This window comes from Ursus arctos, unplaced genomic scaffold (genome assembly GCF_023065955.2).
Source record: "Ursus arctos isolate Adak ecotype North America unplaced genomic scaffold, UrsArc2.0 scaffold_23, whole genome shotgun sequence".
Taxonomy (NCBI): domain Eukaryota; kingdom Metazoa; phylum Chordata; class Mammalia; order Carnivora; family Ursidae; genus Ursus; species Ursus arctos.
The window spans coordinates 28,826,535-28,839,579 of record NW_026622908.1 but is presented as its reverse complement, the minus strand read 5'-3'; the positions used below and the strand labels follow the sequence as shown (position 1 = coordinate 28,839,579).

Genomic DNA, 13,045 nt, shown 5'->3' with positions numbered 1-13,045 from the left:
TGGGGAATGACCAATGTCATCTGCAGACACTTAGTGATAATTAATGGCAATGCAAACCAAAAACTCCTTGGGCTTTTGAAGAAATAACAAAGGATAATGACTATCTTAAAAGTCGGAAGCAAAGAGGATATGGACATCCTTGTTCTGTGAGTGATAAACGAGAAAGGAGTGCTTTATTTGTCATCACTGTCATTTTCTAAGGCAGTGGTTTCAAAATGATCTTCATACCAGCAGTATCACCCAGCAGCTTACTACAAATGTCCATTCTCAAGCCCAACCCTAGTCCTACTAACTCAGGAAGCCCAGCAATCTGTTGAGTCTAATAAGCCCACCAGGTGATTCTGGTGGACCCTAAAGTCTGAGAGTTGTTGTATTAAAGTTAGTAACTCAAGGTCATGGAGGTTGGTCTGTGAGCCCACAATGGAAATGGTTACTAGATTAACCTCCTAGCTCTATTTTCCTGAAAACCTAATGAAGGGGGGATGTTCTCTTACCAGGCAAGATAGCTTATAGTAAAAATGACCTCAGTTGGTAAATTGTATTTGGCTGAGGAGAACTGGAAATAAACTACAAACACCTCATGGAAAGCCAGTTCTGAGCTTCTGAGTGCCATGGTTCTTGTAAGTAGCTATGCCCTTTCTAGGACTCAAGGGGCTATCACAAAGATACTCATTTTTATATGGAACTTGGGACATCTAAGCCAGGATAGTTCCCACAATATATCATTTGACTTGTTCCCTGGCACTTGAACTGTGACTTGGCAGCAAAGGGTGGCAGGCAGAGAACAGTCCCTGGACTAATGACTCACTCTGGACATACACACCTGATGCAGTTGTACCTTCCTATCAGAAGATACTACTGTTACTACTTTGTATGGTTATACTCATTTATATTTACTCTCATATTTACCCTTTCTGTTGCTCTCTGCTCTTTCCTGTTTCCATCTGGGATAGTTTTCTTTCTGCCCGAAGAAATTCCTTTAGTTATTTTTTACAGCAAATCTGTTGGTAACATCTTTCGGCTTCTGGTGGTCTAAAATCTTTATTTAACCTTCATTTTTAAAAATAGGTATAATTTACACAGAAATGCTCAGATCTTAAGTAAAACATTCACTTTTGACTACTAAAGACGTGGAAAATTTCCAACACTCTAGAAAGTCCTTTCAAGCTGCTTCCTAGTCAACCCTTTCCCCCACAAAGCAACCAGTGATCTGATTTCTAACACCATAGGTGAGTTTTTGCCTGTTCCAGAATTTCATATAGTTGGGAATCATACACTATGCACTTTTTTGTGTCCAACTTCTTTTATTAGCATAGTATTTTTGAGATTCATCAATATGGATATTGGATCTTTCTTGCTGAATCCATTAGTATAATTAGTATCCATTGTGTAAATACACCATTGTTCATCCATTCTTCTATTGACTGGCACCTCACTGTTTTTTGGCTATTATGAATAAATCTGCTGTGAATTTTTAATAAGTGGACATGTATTTTCATGCCTCTTTGATAAATATCTAGCAGTAAAATCCCTAGGTCGTATATGCTTAATTTTTTAACAGACTACTAAACTTTTCCAAAATGTCTGTACTGTTATACTCTCACTGGCAACACAGGAAAGTTCTGGTTGCTCTGTAGCATCTCCAACATTTGCTATTACCGATCTTTTCCAGTTTAGCTCTTCTAACGCCAGTAATGTTTCCTGCTTCAAAGTCTATTTTTCCTGATGAGAGTGTTGCTATATCACCTTTTTAAAAAATTGTTTGCATGGTATATTATTTTCCATCTTCATACTTTCAACACTTCTGTACCTGATATTTAAGGCGTTTCTCTCATAAGCAGCATGTAGCTGGATTTAAAAAACCCATTCTATACTAAATGCTTAAATTATATAATCTTTTTTACTTAGCCACTGATATGCTTGGGATCTACACTTCCTACTTTTCCACTTCTGTTTTATTTTTATGTGCCTTTTCCTGTCCTGACTTTTAGATTAATCAAATGTTTTATATTATTCCATTTTCCTTCTATTAAATTACATTTTAAAACCGTTGTTGGTAGTTAGCCTAGAGCTTAAAACTGTATTCTTACTTTTCACAGTCCCATGCAAATTATAACTTCTAGTACTTGGCTGATACCAATTAAGCCTTAGAACTTTTAAACTTCATTTACTTCTCTCCTGTCATCTGCTCCTGTTAAACCGTGAATTTTAGTGATACGTGAAAAGTATGGTGCCTCAGGATCCCGCAGGTATGATTTTGTACAGCTACTGTTCATTTCCATTTGTCTTCCCGGCGCTCTTCATTCCCTCTTGCATGCCAGTATTTCTATCTGGGATATACTTTCCTGAGAACTTTCTTTAATTATTATTTCAGTGCAGGCCCACTGGTGCCAGATTCTCTGAATTTTCGTTTCTTTGAACTGATCTTTATTTCACCTTAATATTTGAAGGACATGTTTGCTGGTATAAAATTCTAGGCTTGCAGTTTTTTTCTTTCAGCTTGAAAGATGTTGTTACACTGGCCTTTGGTTTCTATCATCTCTGTTGAGATGCTGTCAGTCTCGCTTCTCCTCTGGAGGGACCCGGGCATGCTGAAGATGGGCCATGCATTCCTTGTCACTACTAGCAGACGGAGGATGTTTGCCCTTGGGTTTGGAGCAGGCGCTAGCACTCGCTTGGACACAGTGGTGCCGTTGCAGTTCTCTTGAGGCCTGCATGCTTCTGCTTCCTCCCTTGTGGAGCCCCGAGCCATCATGGAGAAAGGTCCAGCTACCCTTCCCGAGAGACTACCGAGACAGAGATTCCCAACTGTGCCCCAGCTATTCCAGCCACTCCAGCCGAGGTACCAGACATGTGAGTGAAACCTTCTCTGGTGGCCAGTCCCAGATGAATCTCTACATGTCTGCAGTGGCACGAATGACCCCAAGTGAGATCAGAAGAAATGCCCAGCTGAGTCCAGCTCAGACTGCACAATCTTGAGAAAATAACGGTTTTGTTTGAAGCCAGTGAATTCTGGGGTGGTTTCTGAGGCAGAAATGGATAACTGAAATAGTGTTTGGTATCCAGAATGGAGTGCTGCCATAACAGAAAGTTAGAACCTGTGGTGTTAGTGCTAGGACTGGGCTGAATACAACTGCTGGGCAGCAGGGAGACTATTAACGGAGGCTGGGCAAGCACGGAGGAAATCGCTGTTGGAGGCTGGAGAAGGGGCATGCTTATCTATTGGCAAAACAATGGTGAGCCTGTATCTTGGAATACAGCAAAAATACCTAACCAAGTTGTAGATCTGGCTAGGAGGACTTCTAAGAAGAACGCTGAAAGTGACAAAGGGTTTTTGAAAAATCCTCTATAGTAGGGTATTAAAAGAGAGAGAACTTAAAGAAGAAACTGTGCAGTTTTCAAGCAGAATTTAGAGAAAACGCTTTCAGAAAGCTGAAACTTGCAGGGTTAGAAAATCAAACTTTTTCAACTGCCAGCTTCTCGAATCAGCATGAGGTTTTAAAGTAAAAAAATCAAATCAAATCAAATCAATCAATCAATCAATCTAGAAAGTTACCAGTAAAACTATGACCTCGGGGTCAAGCTCAAATCAGAAGCATGGCAGTAGGACCCTTTGTTACTCCCACCTCAGAAGGATGTAGATGTAAGCCTCATAAGGCTATCTCAGAAAAAAAGCGTCTAAAAATCTTAAGGGTATTTACATCCTGGGCTCATATTCAAGGTAGACAGGGGCCTTCTTGAAGAGATTTGGGGTGTGGGTTCTGTCTGGAGTAACTTACAATTTGCAGGTCTACACAATTTTTTAAAGGGGTTGTGCCAGTTTGGACTACAGGGGAGAGAGAGGTGGGAAGCAAGATGAGTGAGCTCATCAACTGCAACACAGGCCTTTCTTACAGAAAAGGAAAGACTACTCAGAGAGAAGGGTCAAGAGCAGAGGAACAGATTAGGGAACCAAGGCCAGGAAACCAAAATGGGCCATAATCAAGGAATATTCCTTATAATGCAATTCATCAGGGGACCTGGTGACATACAGCCAGATGGGGTTCAGAATCGACAGGGAACAGTGATTGCTATGTCTTTCCCGTTTCCTCTCTTTAAAACTGCCATGACTTCCCTATTCCTGCCATACTGTCATGTCGTGCTGGAAGCTGAGTCGATTCTCTCAATCACTAGGTTATAGTACCCGCTTTAACATTATATATTAATAGGAGAGATACTTAACCATAAAGTAATTAATTTTAGTTTTACAAAATGCCCTCTTTACATAAATAACACACAGAAACAGATGAATAGTTTTAGAAACTGTTATATGTTCTCTAGGCTCTATGAAAATGCAGTTTTGCTGGTATTTTGTTTCATCATTTCGAGAGAAGAAGATATTTAAAGTTGTGTTGCCCATCCACAATGTGAAATGCCAACTACTCTTCATCACCAGAACAACACCTGACTTATGTCATATACTAGATTCCACGGTTGCCAGGACCCCTACCTCCACGTACCCACACTGGAGTAAAGAAGACAAAACTGATGCGGTAAGTTTCAACACAAAAAGTAAGCAAAGCAGCCAAAAAGAGTACTAACCGAGTGATGGAGAAAGCAATGGAAAAGTGATGAAAACTTTCAGTGATGGGTTATTTCACGTCCTCCCGTTAGCTACTAAGCGCTGCGTAACTCATGGGAGAGGTTAGAGCCACTTAGTGGAAAATAATCTGGGAAAGTTAGAAGGTGGACGGACGGTAGTTTCCAGCTTTCCTACAGGGTGACTTACCTTTTCCAAAACTTTGGCAATTCGCGTGCCAATTTGTTCGAGCGACTGCTGTGGATATTGGTCTTTGCCAAGATTTTGCAGTACCTGGTACAGGGAAAGATGGCAGGTGAGCGCAACGAAAGGAGCAGGATCTAGGTGCCGCTGCTGACGCTGAGTTGGACACTAGAGCCCAAACGCAAATGGCTGCTCTGGGGGTACGTGCTGTGTCCTGCTGGTCGGGCACTTTGTGGAAGACGTGTGGAAGCCTTTACAGCATCCCTTCATGCCCTCCCACTTAACAAAAACTACAGACATGTAAAACACATTCATTACAGCAACATTAGAAAACAGAGTAAATAAAGAAAATTAAAACACTCTGTAATCCTGTCACCAGATGTAACCAGTGTTAGTATCTATATACTGATCTTTCAGGTATTTTTCTGAAATAATATGTGTATACACATATTACTTCTCTCACAGAATACGGGATCACACTGCATACTGTCACATATTTTCACATAATATGAAGATTTCTTTATGCCAATAAATGTATTTCTACTACATTTTTCTTGAGGGCTCCACTGTATCTTATTTCTGTACAACACTTATTTAACAAATCCTCTATTCTTGGACACTTGTGGTATGTTTCTCCAATTGTTCTTCTGGGTATACTGTTTGCTAGGTATATGCCGGGTCTGCTCACATTCCTTGCCTTCTTAAGAATGCCAACAGGAGAATAAGCTGCCCTAAATAATTCTTACAAGAGCCTCTGTCTGATGGCCAGCAGGATGCTACCTACCTTGAGGAGTGTATCAGAATTAAAATTTCCTGGCCATTAAAAGAAAAGCATAAACTCAATCTCAGGGCCTGAAAGAAATTAGGCCTGGCCTAAAGCCACTAGATGACAGCCAGCTGAAAAAGGGCAAAAAAATATGGCCTGGCCACTGGGCTTTCTGCTATCGGCTGCGTCATCACTGTGGGGCTGAAAACTACGGACAGGCTTGACTAAAGCTGAGCACTCACCTCTGTTAACTGACTCTCACCCGTGTAGTGCAGGCTGGCCCGGTTGGAGACCCCGTGCAAGTGGTCCAGGGTGTGCATGCTCGTGGGGAGATTGCCGTTGCAAAGAGGCTCCATCGCTGGCTGCTGTATGGGAGTGGCAAAGTCTATGTGTTCTGTGATGCTGGAAAAGGGAGATTCCCATGTTAGCCACGAAAAATCTGAGAGGGTGGGGAGCAAGAGTATTAATAATCAGCGGATCGTTAACTTCAGTACGTTACTAGGACCGTCTGGAGCCACAGACTCACAGACTGGAGACCTCAGAAGTGATCTAGTCTGATCTCCCATCTTACAGGTGCAAAGATCCAGTGCCTGCCAATAACTGTCTGTTGAATGTATGAGCAGAGAGCATACCCCAGGTCAAAGGAGCAGTGCTAGAATCTGAGTCCTGAACTCTGTGATTTCCCGGTCTGCTCAAGCTGCCTCCTTTCTATGCACCATGGTGTCTGGTTTGGTCACTGCCATTGGCCACTTTTTCTCACTGGGGAAGTTTTGAACCTGACGAGTTTTATTCTAGGATTTCTTTTTTCAAGGAAAAAACTTCTTTTTCAGTGATAAATACCTGCAAATGGTTCCTATCTTTTATTTTCCCTTTATGCACAGAAGCCCACCCCACAGAAAAAGTGACCTAAAGTTTAGACAGTAAATTTTAAACAGATGTAGCTGTTCAATGTATCCATGCATAAGATGTAACTCCCTTTCATAGTCCCAAAGTGGTCATTTTTCTGCTATATGCAGGCTAAATGTTATACACTATCATATATGCTGATATGGCAAACTGGCACGGCCAAATTTTATTTCTAGCTATTTAAAGCTTTCATATATGTTAGGCAAACATTCATTCATCCTTTATTCAGAGCCTCCTACATGTCCACACCAGAGCTATAATAATTAACAAGACATATCGAATCCCTGCTGTTAAGGTGCTCTGGTCTTGTGAGTGCCTGGGTTATTACAGATGTCATAAAAGATGAAAACAAGGTGCAGTGTCAGTACACTATGGGGAGGTATGTATTTCCCCTCTGCAGATGGAGGAAGGAGGTGGTTAGTGAAGGATTCCCTGAGGAAGTAAGATTTAAGTCAAGACCAGAAGGATGAGTGTGAATGAACCAGGTAGGAAGAAGGTGGTGAGAACATCACCGCACACAAAGGGACACCAGGTGTGAAGGCCCCAACAGAAGGAAGGGTGGTGAGGATGGAAAGACATGTAGCAGCAGATCACAAAGGGCTTTGTGGACCATGACAAAGAGCAGTAAGAAGTTATTAGAGCATTGTAAGAATTATTTGACTTGTATTTGAGGAAGGAGTCTGAGTACTATAGGGAGAAGGGACAGAACAGAGTCAAGAGTGAATAAAGCACAAAGCCCAGCTAGGAGGCTACTGAGTGAATCGAAGTGGAGATCTGGTTTAAGGGAGCAGCAACAGAGATGGAGAAAAGCTGATGGCTTTGAAAAAGACTCAGAGGGTGCAAGTGGTAAGAATGGATAACAGACCGGATCTTAGGGTTAAGCGAAAGGGATCATTAAGGACAACTCCCGGGTTTCTGGCCTAAGCACTGATAGAGCTATCTACTAAGAATAAGAAACAGAAAACACACAGAACAATGATTTTTTGGAAGAAGAGTAGACAAGAAAATTATGAGTTTGGTTTTCCTGAGCTTGAGGGGTCTCAGAGGTATCGAAGCAGAGAGGCCAGGTAGATAACCGGACAGATGGGTTGAGGAACTTGAAGAAAAATCTGACCTGGAGATTCAAATTTGAGAGCTGTCAATATATTGGTGGTGACAGAAGTTCTCGGAGTACATCAGTCTGACTAGGAGTGATTCTAAGATAAGAAGGCTGAGAGGTCAAACCTGGGGAACTCTAACACTTAAAGGGTAGAAAATGAGCCAGCAAAAGAGAATGAGTATCCAAGGAGGAAAAAGCAGTTATTGGAGGGGCAACCTTGCTCAGCTTGTGTCTTGGTAGGTGTTTGTAAATCTGCATATGCTCTGGCTCCCTTTTTAAGTACACAATGTCAGAAACCACAGGTTTTCCTATTAAGAGGGATCTAGTCTTCAACTCCAACTAAGTTTGTTACACACTTCCGGAGAGCTTACAAAGTGTGGGGGATGGCACTAAGGAGGGAGGGCACATTCACTGTTTCAATACAATGGGCTGTGTCCACCTGTGGCCTGTGGTCAGCAATGGTCATTCTTGGAACCACCAAGCCTAAAAAGGACGACTCCTCTAATAGCTGCTGACAAAGAAGGGCATCCGTGAAGTCAATGGAGGCCCAACAGGTTCACTGGTACACGAATACCACGAAGGAGGGAGGGGTTTAAGATACTCACTCAATGTTTTTTGAAGAAACTGCAAGCCAGGTACTCACGATGGCAGTCAGCTCTACCCAGCGGAGTTTGAGGCACTCATCTGGGCTGGGCCACCCCAGACTCTGGTAGTCACGCTTTTTTCCTAGAAGGAAAATATGTCATCAATGGACACAACTGCAAAGGAACAGAACGCACAGTGTCTTAGGTGCTGGTGATTACTTCACCCAGGCTGGTGTGTTTGGAGGTGCCAGTCATTCTTCTAGTCTTTAGGATTTTTACCATCTACAGAATTAAAATCTTGTCATTCACAGCAAAGGGAGTAAGATTATCTGAGTAAAGTCTTGGGCTCAAAGACAGATGATGAAGTAAAAATAAATTGAGTTCTTTGTTGGATTTAAGACTGATCAACGTAAGATAAGAGCTAAGATATTCTTCAATGTTAACATCTTACCAAATTTCATTTTTACCACTCTACATTTTGATTTTGTAAAGACAAGTGCAACTTAGGAGGAGCACATATGGCTAAAGCAAGGCTTCTCGGCCCGGCAGTGCTGACAGCGTGGGCTGGATGCAGCTCTGTTGTGGGAGCTGTCCTGTGCACTGGAGGATCTTTAGTGGTATCCCCGGCTTCTAACCTATAGAAGCAGCAGCACCCTCCCCCAATGTGACAACCAAAACGTGCCCTGGGAAGACAAAATCACTCCTGGTAGAGAACCGCTGTGGTACAGAAAAGCAGCAGATGGGGAATAAAGGTGATAATGAAAGGTTATCATTCATTTCCAGAGCACTTACTGTGTGTTCAGGTCCTGTGCTAAGTGCATTACAACCACAGCCTCATTTCTCAGCTGGGGAAATGGAGGCACCAGAGAGATCAAGTGACTTGCCCAAGGTCACCTGGCTAGTAGAAGGCAGAGCTTGGATCCAGATCCAGGTCAGTCTGAGTGTAACATGTATGCTTCCGATCACCATGCTATTTAAAGCTATACTGGGCTTTTAAAGCCCTGTTAGTTGACACCCTTCGCAGGTACTACTTTTTGTGTGGAGGCCCTTCACTTAGATTGAGTCCCCCAGAAAAAAACAGAACTAAGTCTTGTCTGGGAAGGGTCTTCTGGAGGTCTTACAATATAATGAATGGACAGGTAGGAGAACTTTGGTTCTGCGTAACTTTTTTTATAATGTAGGAATTTACCAATAACATAAAACTGTTTGAAGTAAAGCAGGGCCTTAGATTTAAATAAAATAGAAAAGAATAATTTGGAAGAGTTTCAAATGAACCCTGCTTAAATGAATAACTGAAAGAATTAAATCATGAGTTTCACAATAAAGCTTATTTTTCTATTAAGAAATTCACTTGAAAAACATTTATTGAACATCTATCATAAGGGCCTGGGAATGGTGTTAAGACACTAGGGATACAGGGGCGCCTGGGTGGCTCAGTCGTTAAGCGTCTGCCTTTGGCCCAGGGCATGATCCCAGGGTCCTAAGATCGAGCCCCACATCGGGCTCCCTGCTCCACTGGGAGCCTGCTTCTTCCTCTCCCACTCCCCCTGCTTGTGTTCCCTCTCGCTCGCGTTTCTCTCTCTGTCAAATAAATAAATAAAATCTTAATAAAAACCCAAAACACTAGGGATACAGAGGGGAACAATAAAGAAGGGGTCTGCCCTTGAGGTCACAGTCCAGTGAGGATGGTAAACATAAATCCTGGGATACAACAGGATGAGTGCCAGAGTGAAGGTATAGGACAACTGCAGGGAGGGGAGAGCAACTAATTCTGCCTGAAGGTACCAAAAGTGAAGGCACGTGGCATATGAAGCTTAAGGACGAGTGATATTTTAGCACTGCTGAGGTGGCAGGAGGGCATTCCAGGCAGAGGAAACAGCACGTGCAAAGGCAAGGGGTAAAATAAGAGCATGGTTTGTTCAGAAAAATAACAGCATGAAGGACAGAGACAGGCTGGATGCCTGTATACCACACAAGGAAGTCTGGACTTCATGCTATAGGCCATGGAGAGCCTCTGAACCCACATCTCCCCATCTTGTTCACAGGAATGTCCTAAGAGATTCTGTTAAATGCTTTGCTGAAATCTAGTTACATTGTATTTACAGCACTTCCCTGGTCTTTCAGTCTGGTAGCCCTCCCCAAAAAAGGAAATGAAATTAATTTTGCATTATTAGTTTTACTAGTTCTTAGTAAATCTACAGTGGTCCCTACTGATCTCCACTCTTCCCCATGGGCTCATCAACTATCTGTTTTAGAATTTGCTTCAGAGGGGTGCCTGCGTGGCTCAGTCGTTAAGTGTCTGCCTTCGCCTCAGGTCATGATCCCAGCATTCTGGGATCGAGCCCCACATCGGGCTCCCTGCTTGGCTGGAAGCCTGCTTCTCCCTCTCCCACTCCCCTTGCTTGTGTTCCCTCTCTCGCTGCCTCTCTCTCTGTCAAACAAATAAATAAAATCTTAAAAAAAAACTTAAAAAAAAAAAAAAGAATTTGCTTTGGAACTTTGTCAGGGTTTACCATGAAGCTTATCTCTTGGTAGTGAAGAGAATCAAGATTTATCTGAAAACCAGGATACTGAACCTCTCTGGCCACCTGTCATCTCTTCCAAGCCTTAGAACTTTTCATGCTAATGACAGCAAGTAGTTCCCTGATGTCATCTGCAAGTACATTCAATGCCCTACGTGGGCCCACCCACTTGAATCCATTTAAAACCACTTAAGTGCTTTCCTAGCATCTCAACCATACCAAGCTTTAATTTTCACTTTTACAAGAAATTCTTAGTTTTTTTTTTTTTTTAAGATTTTATTTATTTATTCGACAGAGACAGAGACAGCCAGCGAGAGAGGGAACACAAGCAGGGGGAGTGGGAGAGGAAGAAGCAGGCTCATAGGAGAGGAGCCTGATGTGGGGCTCGATCCCATAACACCGGGATCACGCCCTGAGCCGAAGGCAGACGCTTAACCGCTGTGCCACCCAGGCGCCCCAGAAATTCTTAGTTTTTTGTTTGTAAAAGTAATATAGGCTTATTATAAAATATTTAGAAAATGGAAAAGCATGTAGAAGAAAACAAGAAATTACCCATATCCCTATCAGCACCCAGAGATGACCACTTACATTTTGGTATATTCTCTTCTATACTTGTTTCTATGTACTTGTTTATTTTAGTTTCTTTCATCAAATCTAAGAGGTCATAAACTGTAACATGTACATTATTTTATATGGTGTAAGAAAGGAAAACACTGCCAATTATTATGTAAAATATCAGTTTAAAATATATCTCAATTGCAGAGATAAAGAAATGTGAACAAGTATAGTCATAATACAGTACATTTACTATTTTACAAAAATTGAAGTATTCTCTCTATCTGCTATTTCGTATCTGCTTTTGTTCACTTATTAAATTACAAGAGTCTTGGCAGCACAGTACATAGCATGGACATTCTGTAATTTATTTAGGCAATTATTAACAGTTAGGTGGTATACAATTTTTTATTATGATAAGCAACCCTGTGATCAATCTTTGCACTCTGTCTTTGGCACCTGTAAGATGATTTACCTAGGGTAAATTATTGGAAGTAAAATTGTTGGTATATTTTTAAATTTTCTGATATATATCATCAAACGATCCCAAAATTCATCTCAGTAACTCTGTGTATTGCAAATTTAAGACAGTTTGATAAGCAAAAATGGCATGTCGCTGTTTGTGTTTGCATATCTTTGATTGCTAGTGAACCTGAACGTTTTGTCGCAAGTTCAGTGGCCAATTTTATGTGTGTATCTGGCGAACTGCCTCTGTACTGCACATATCTTACTGAAATGCTGTGTTTTTCATATTGCTTTGTAGGTGTTATTTTATTTTTTTAAAAGAGTTTATTTATTTGAGAGAGAGCAGAAGCAGGGAGAGGGAGGGGCTGCGGGGGAGGGAGAAGCAGACTCCCCACTGATCGGGGAGCCCAAGGTGGGGCTCAGTCCCAGGACCCCAAGATCATGACCTGAGCCAAAGTCAGGTGCTCAACTGACTAAGCCACTCAGGTGCCCTGTAGGTGTTCTTTAAATGGTACTGATATTCTGTGTTTATCACATATTCTGTAAAAATATAAATATTCTGCAAAAATACTTTGTTTCAGTCCTTTGCCTTTCTACTTGATGGTGTTTTCTGGTGCCAGAATTATTTTTTTCTTTTTCTCTCTGCCTTAGAAAGTCCTTTTCCATCCGAAAAGTATATAAATATTCATGTAAATTTTTTACTTTTATGATTTCATTACATTTATTATTTAATGGAATTTTCATTTCCATAAGGATGTTTTACATTTTGAACACCCTTTTCCTTGCTACAGAAGCAGACCTAGTAAAGGAAGTGTTGCTTTCTTTCTGTAACCTGTTAAACACATGATGTCACCCTTGAACAGTAAAGCTACAGCATGCTATCAACTCCAGCCATGACAAAATGTCCTTTTTGGTGCTCTTTGTATTTTTCAAGTAACAGTGCACTCTGGGATTTAGCCAAACTGACCCCATTCTTTATATTTTATGATGTGCCCCCTGCTTTCAGCTTTGGTAAGTACACCAAATTAAATAAGACATGTTTTCATGAAGTTACCTTGAATTTTTGAAGTCTAAGATAGTGAAAATATCCTTAAAAAAAAAAAGATTTAAAAAAAATTTGATCACGAAACGATCAAGTCAACTGGGCCCATGGCAATGGCCCTGAACCTGGAGTCCCAAGATGCACTTCAGGACAACTATGAATCCTAAAAGTACCTGACAAATTCTGATGTACATGCATTTTTCCTGGGCATAGTTCTGAAGCATATATCCAATACCAAAAGAGATATCTGACACATAAATATAAAATGTTAATATTTATTGAGTCCTATGTAGCCACTTCATTTTACGTGTGTAGTGCTTTTACAAGCACTTTACATGTATAAT

General features: G+C 41.4%; 1 protein-coding gene across 2 annotated transcripts in view; it reads right to left on the bottom strand.

Annotated features, from left to right (window-relative positions):
* TTC17 (tetratricopeptide repeat domain 17) overlaps positions 1-13,045 on the bottom strand; it is a 115,377-nt gene that overhangs the window by 17,744 nt on the left and 84,588 nt on the right. For both annotated transcript variants that reach the window (XM_026512084.4, XM_026512085.4), the window contains 3 exons: positions 8,139-8,259; positions 5,771-5,930; positions 4,769-4,852 (listed from right to left, as the gene is read on the bottom strand). In XM_026512084.4, coding sequence (XP_026367869.1) covers positions 4,769-4,852; positions 5,771-5,930; positions 8,139-8,259 — 365 coding nt within the window. The remainder of the gene's footprint in view (positions 1-4,768; positions 4,853-5,770; positions 5,931-8,138; positions 8,260-13,045) is intronic.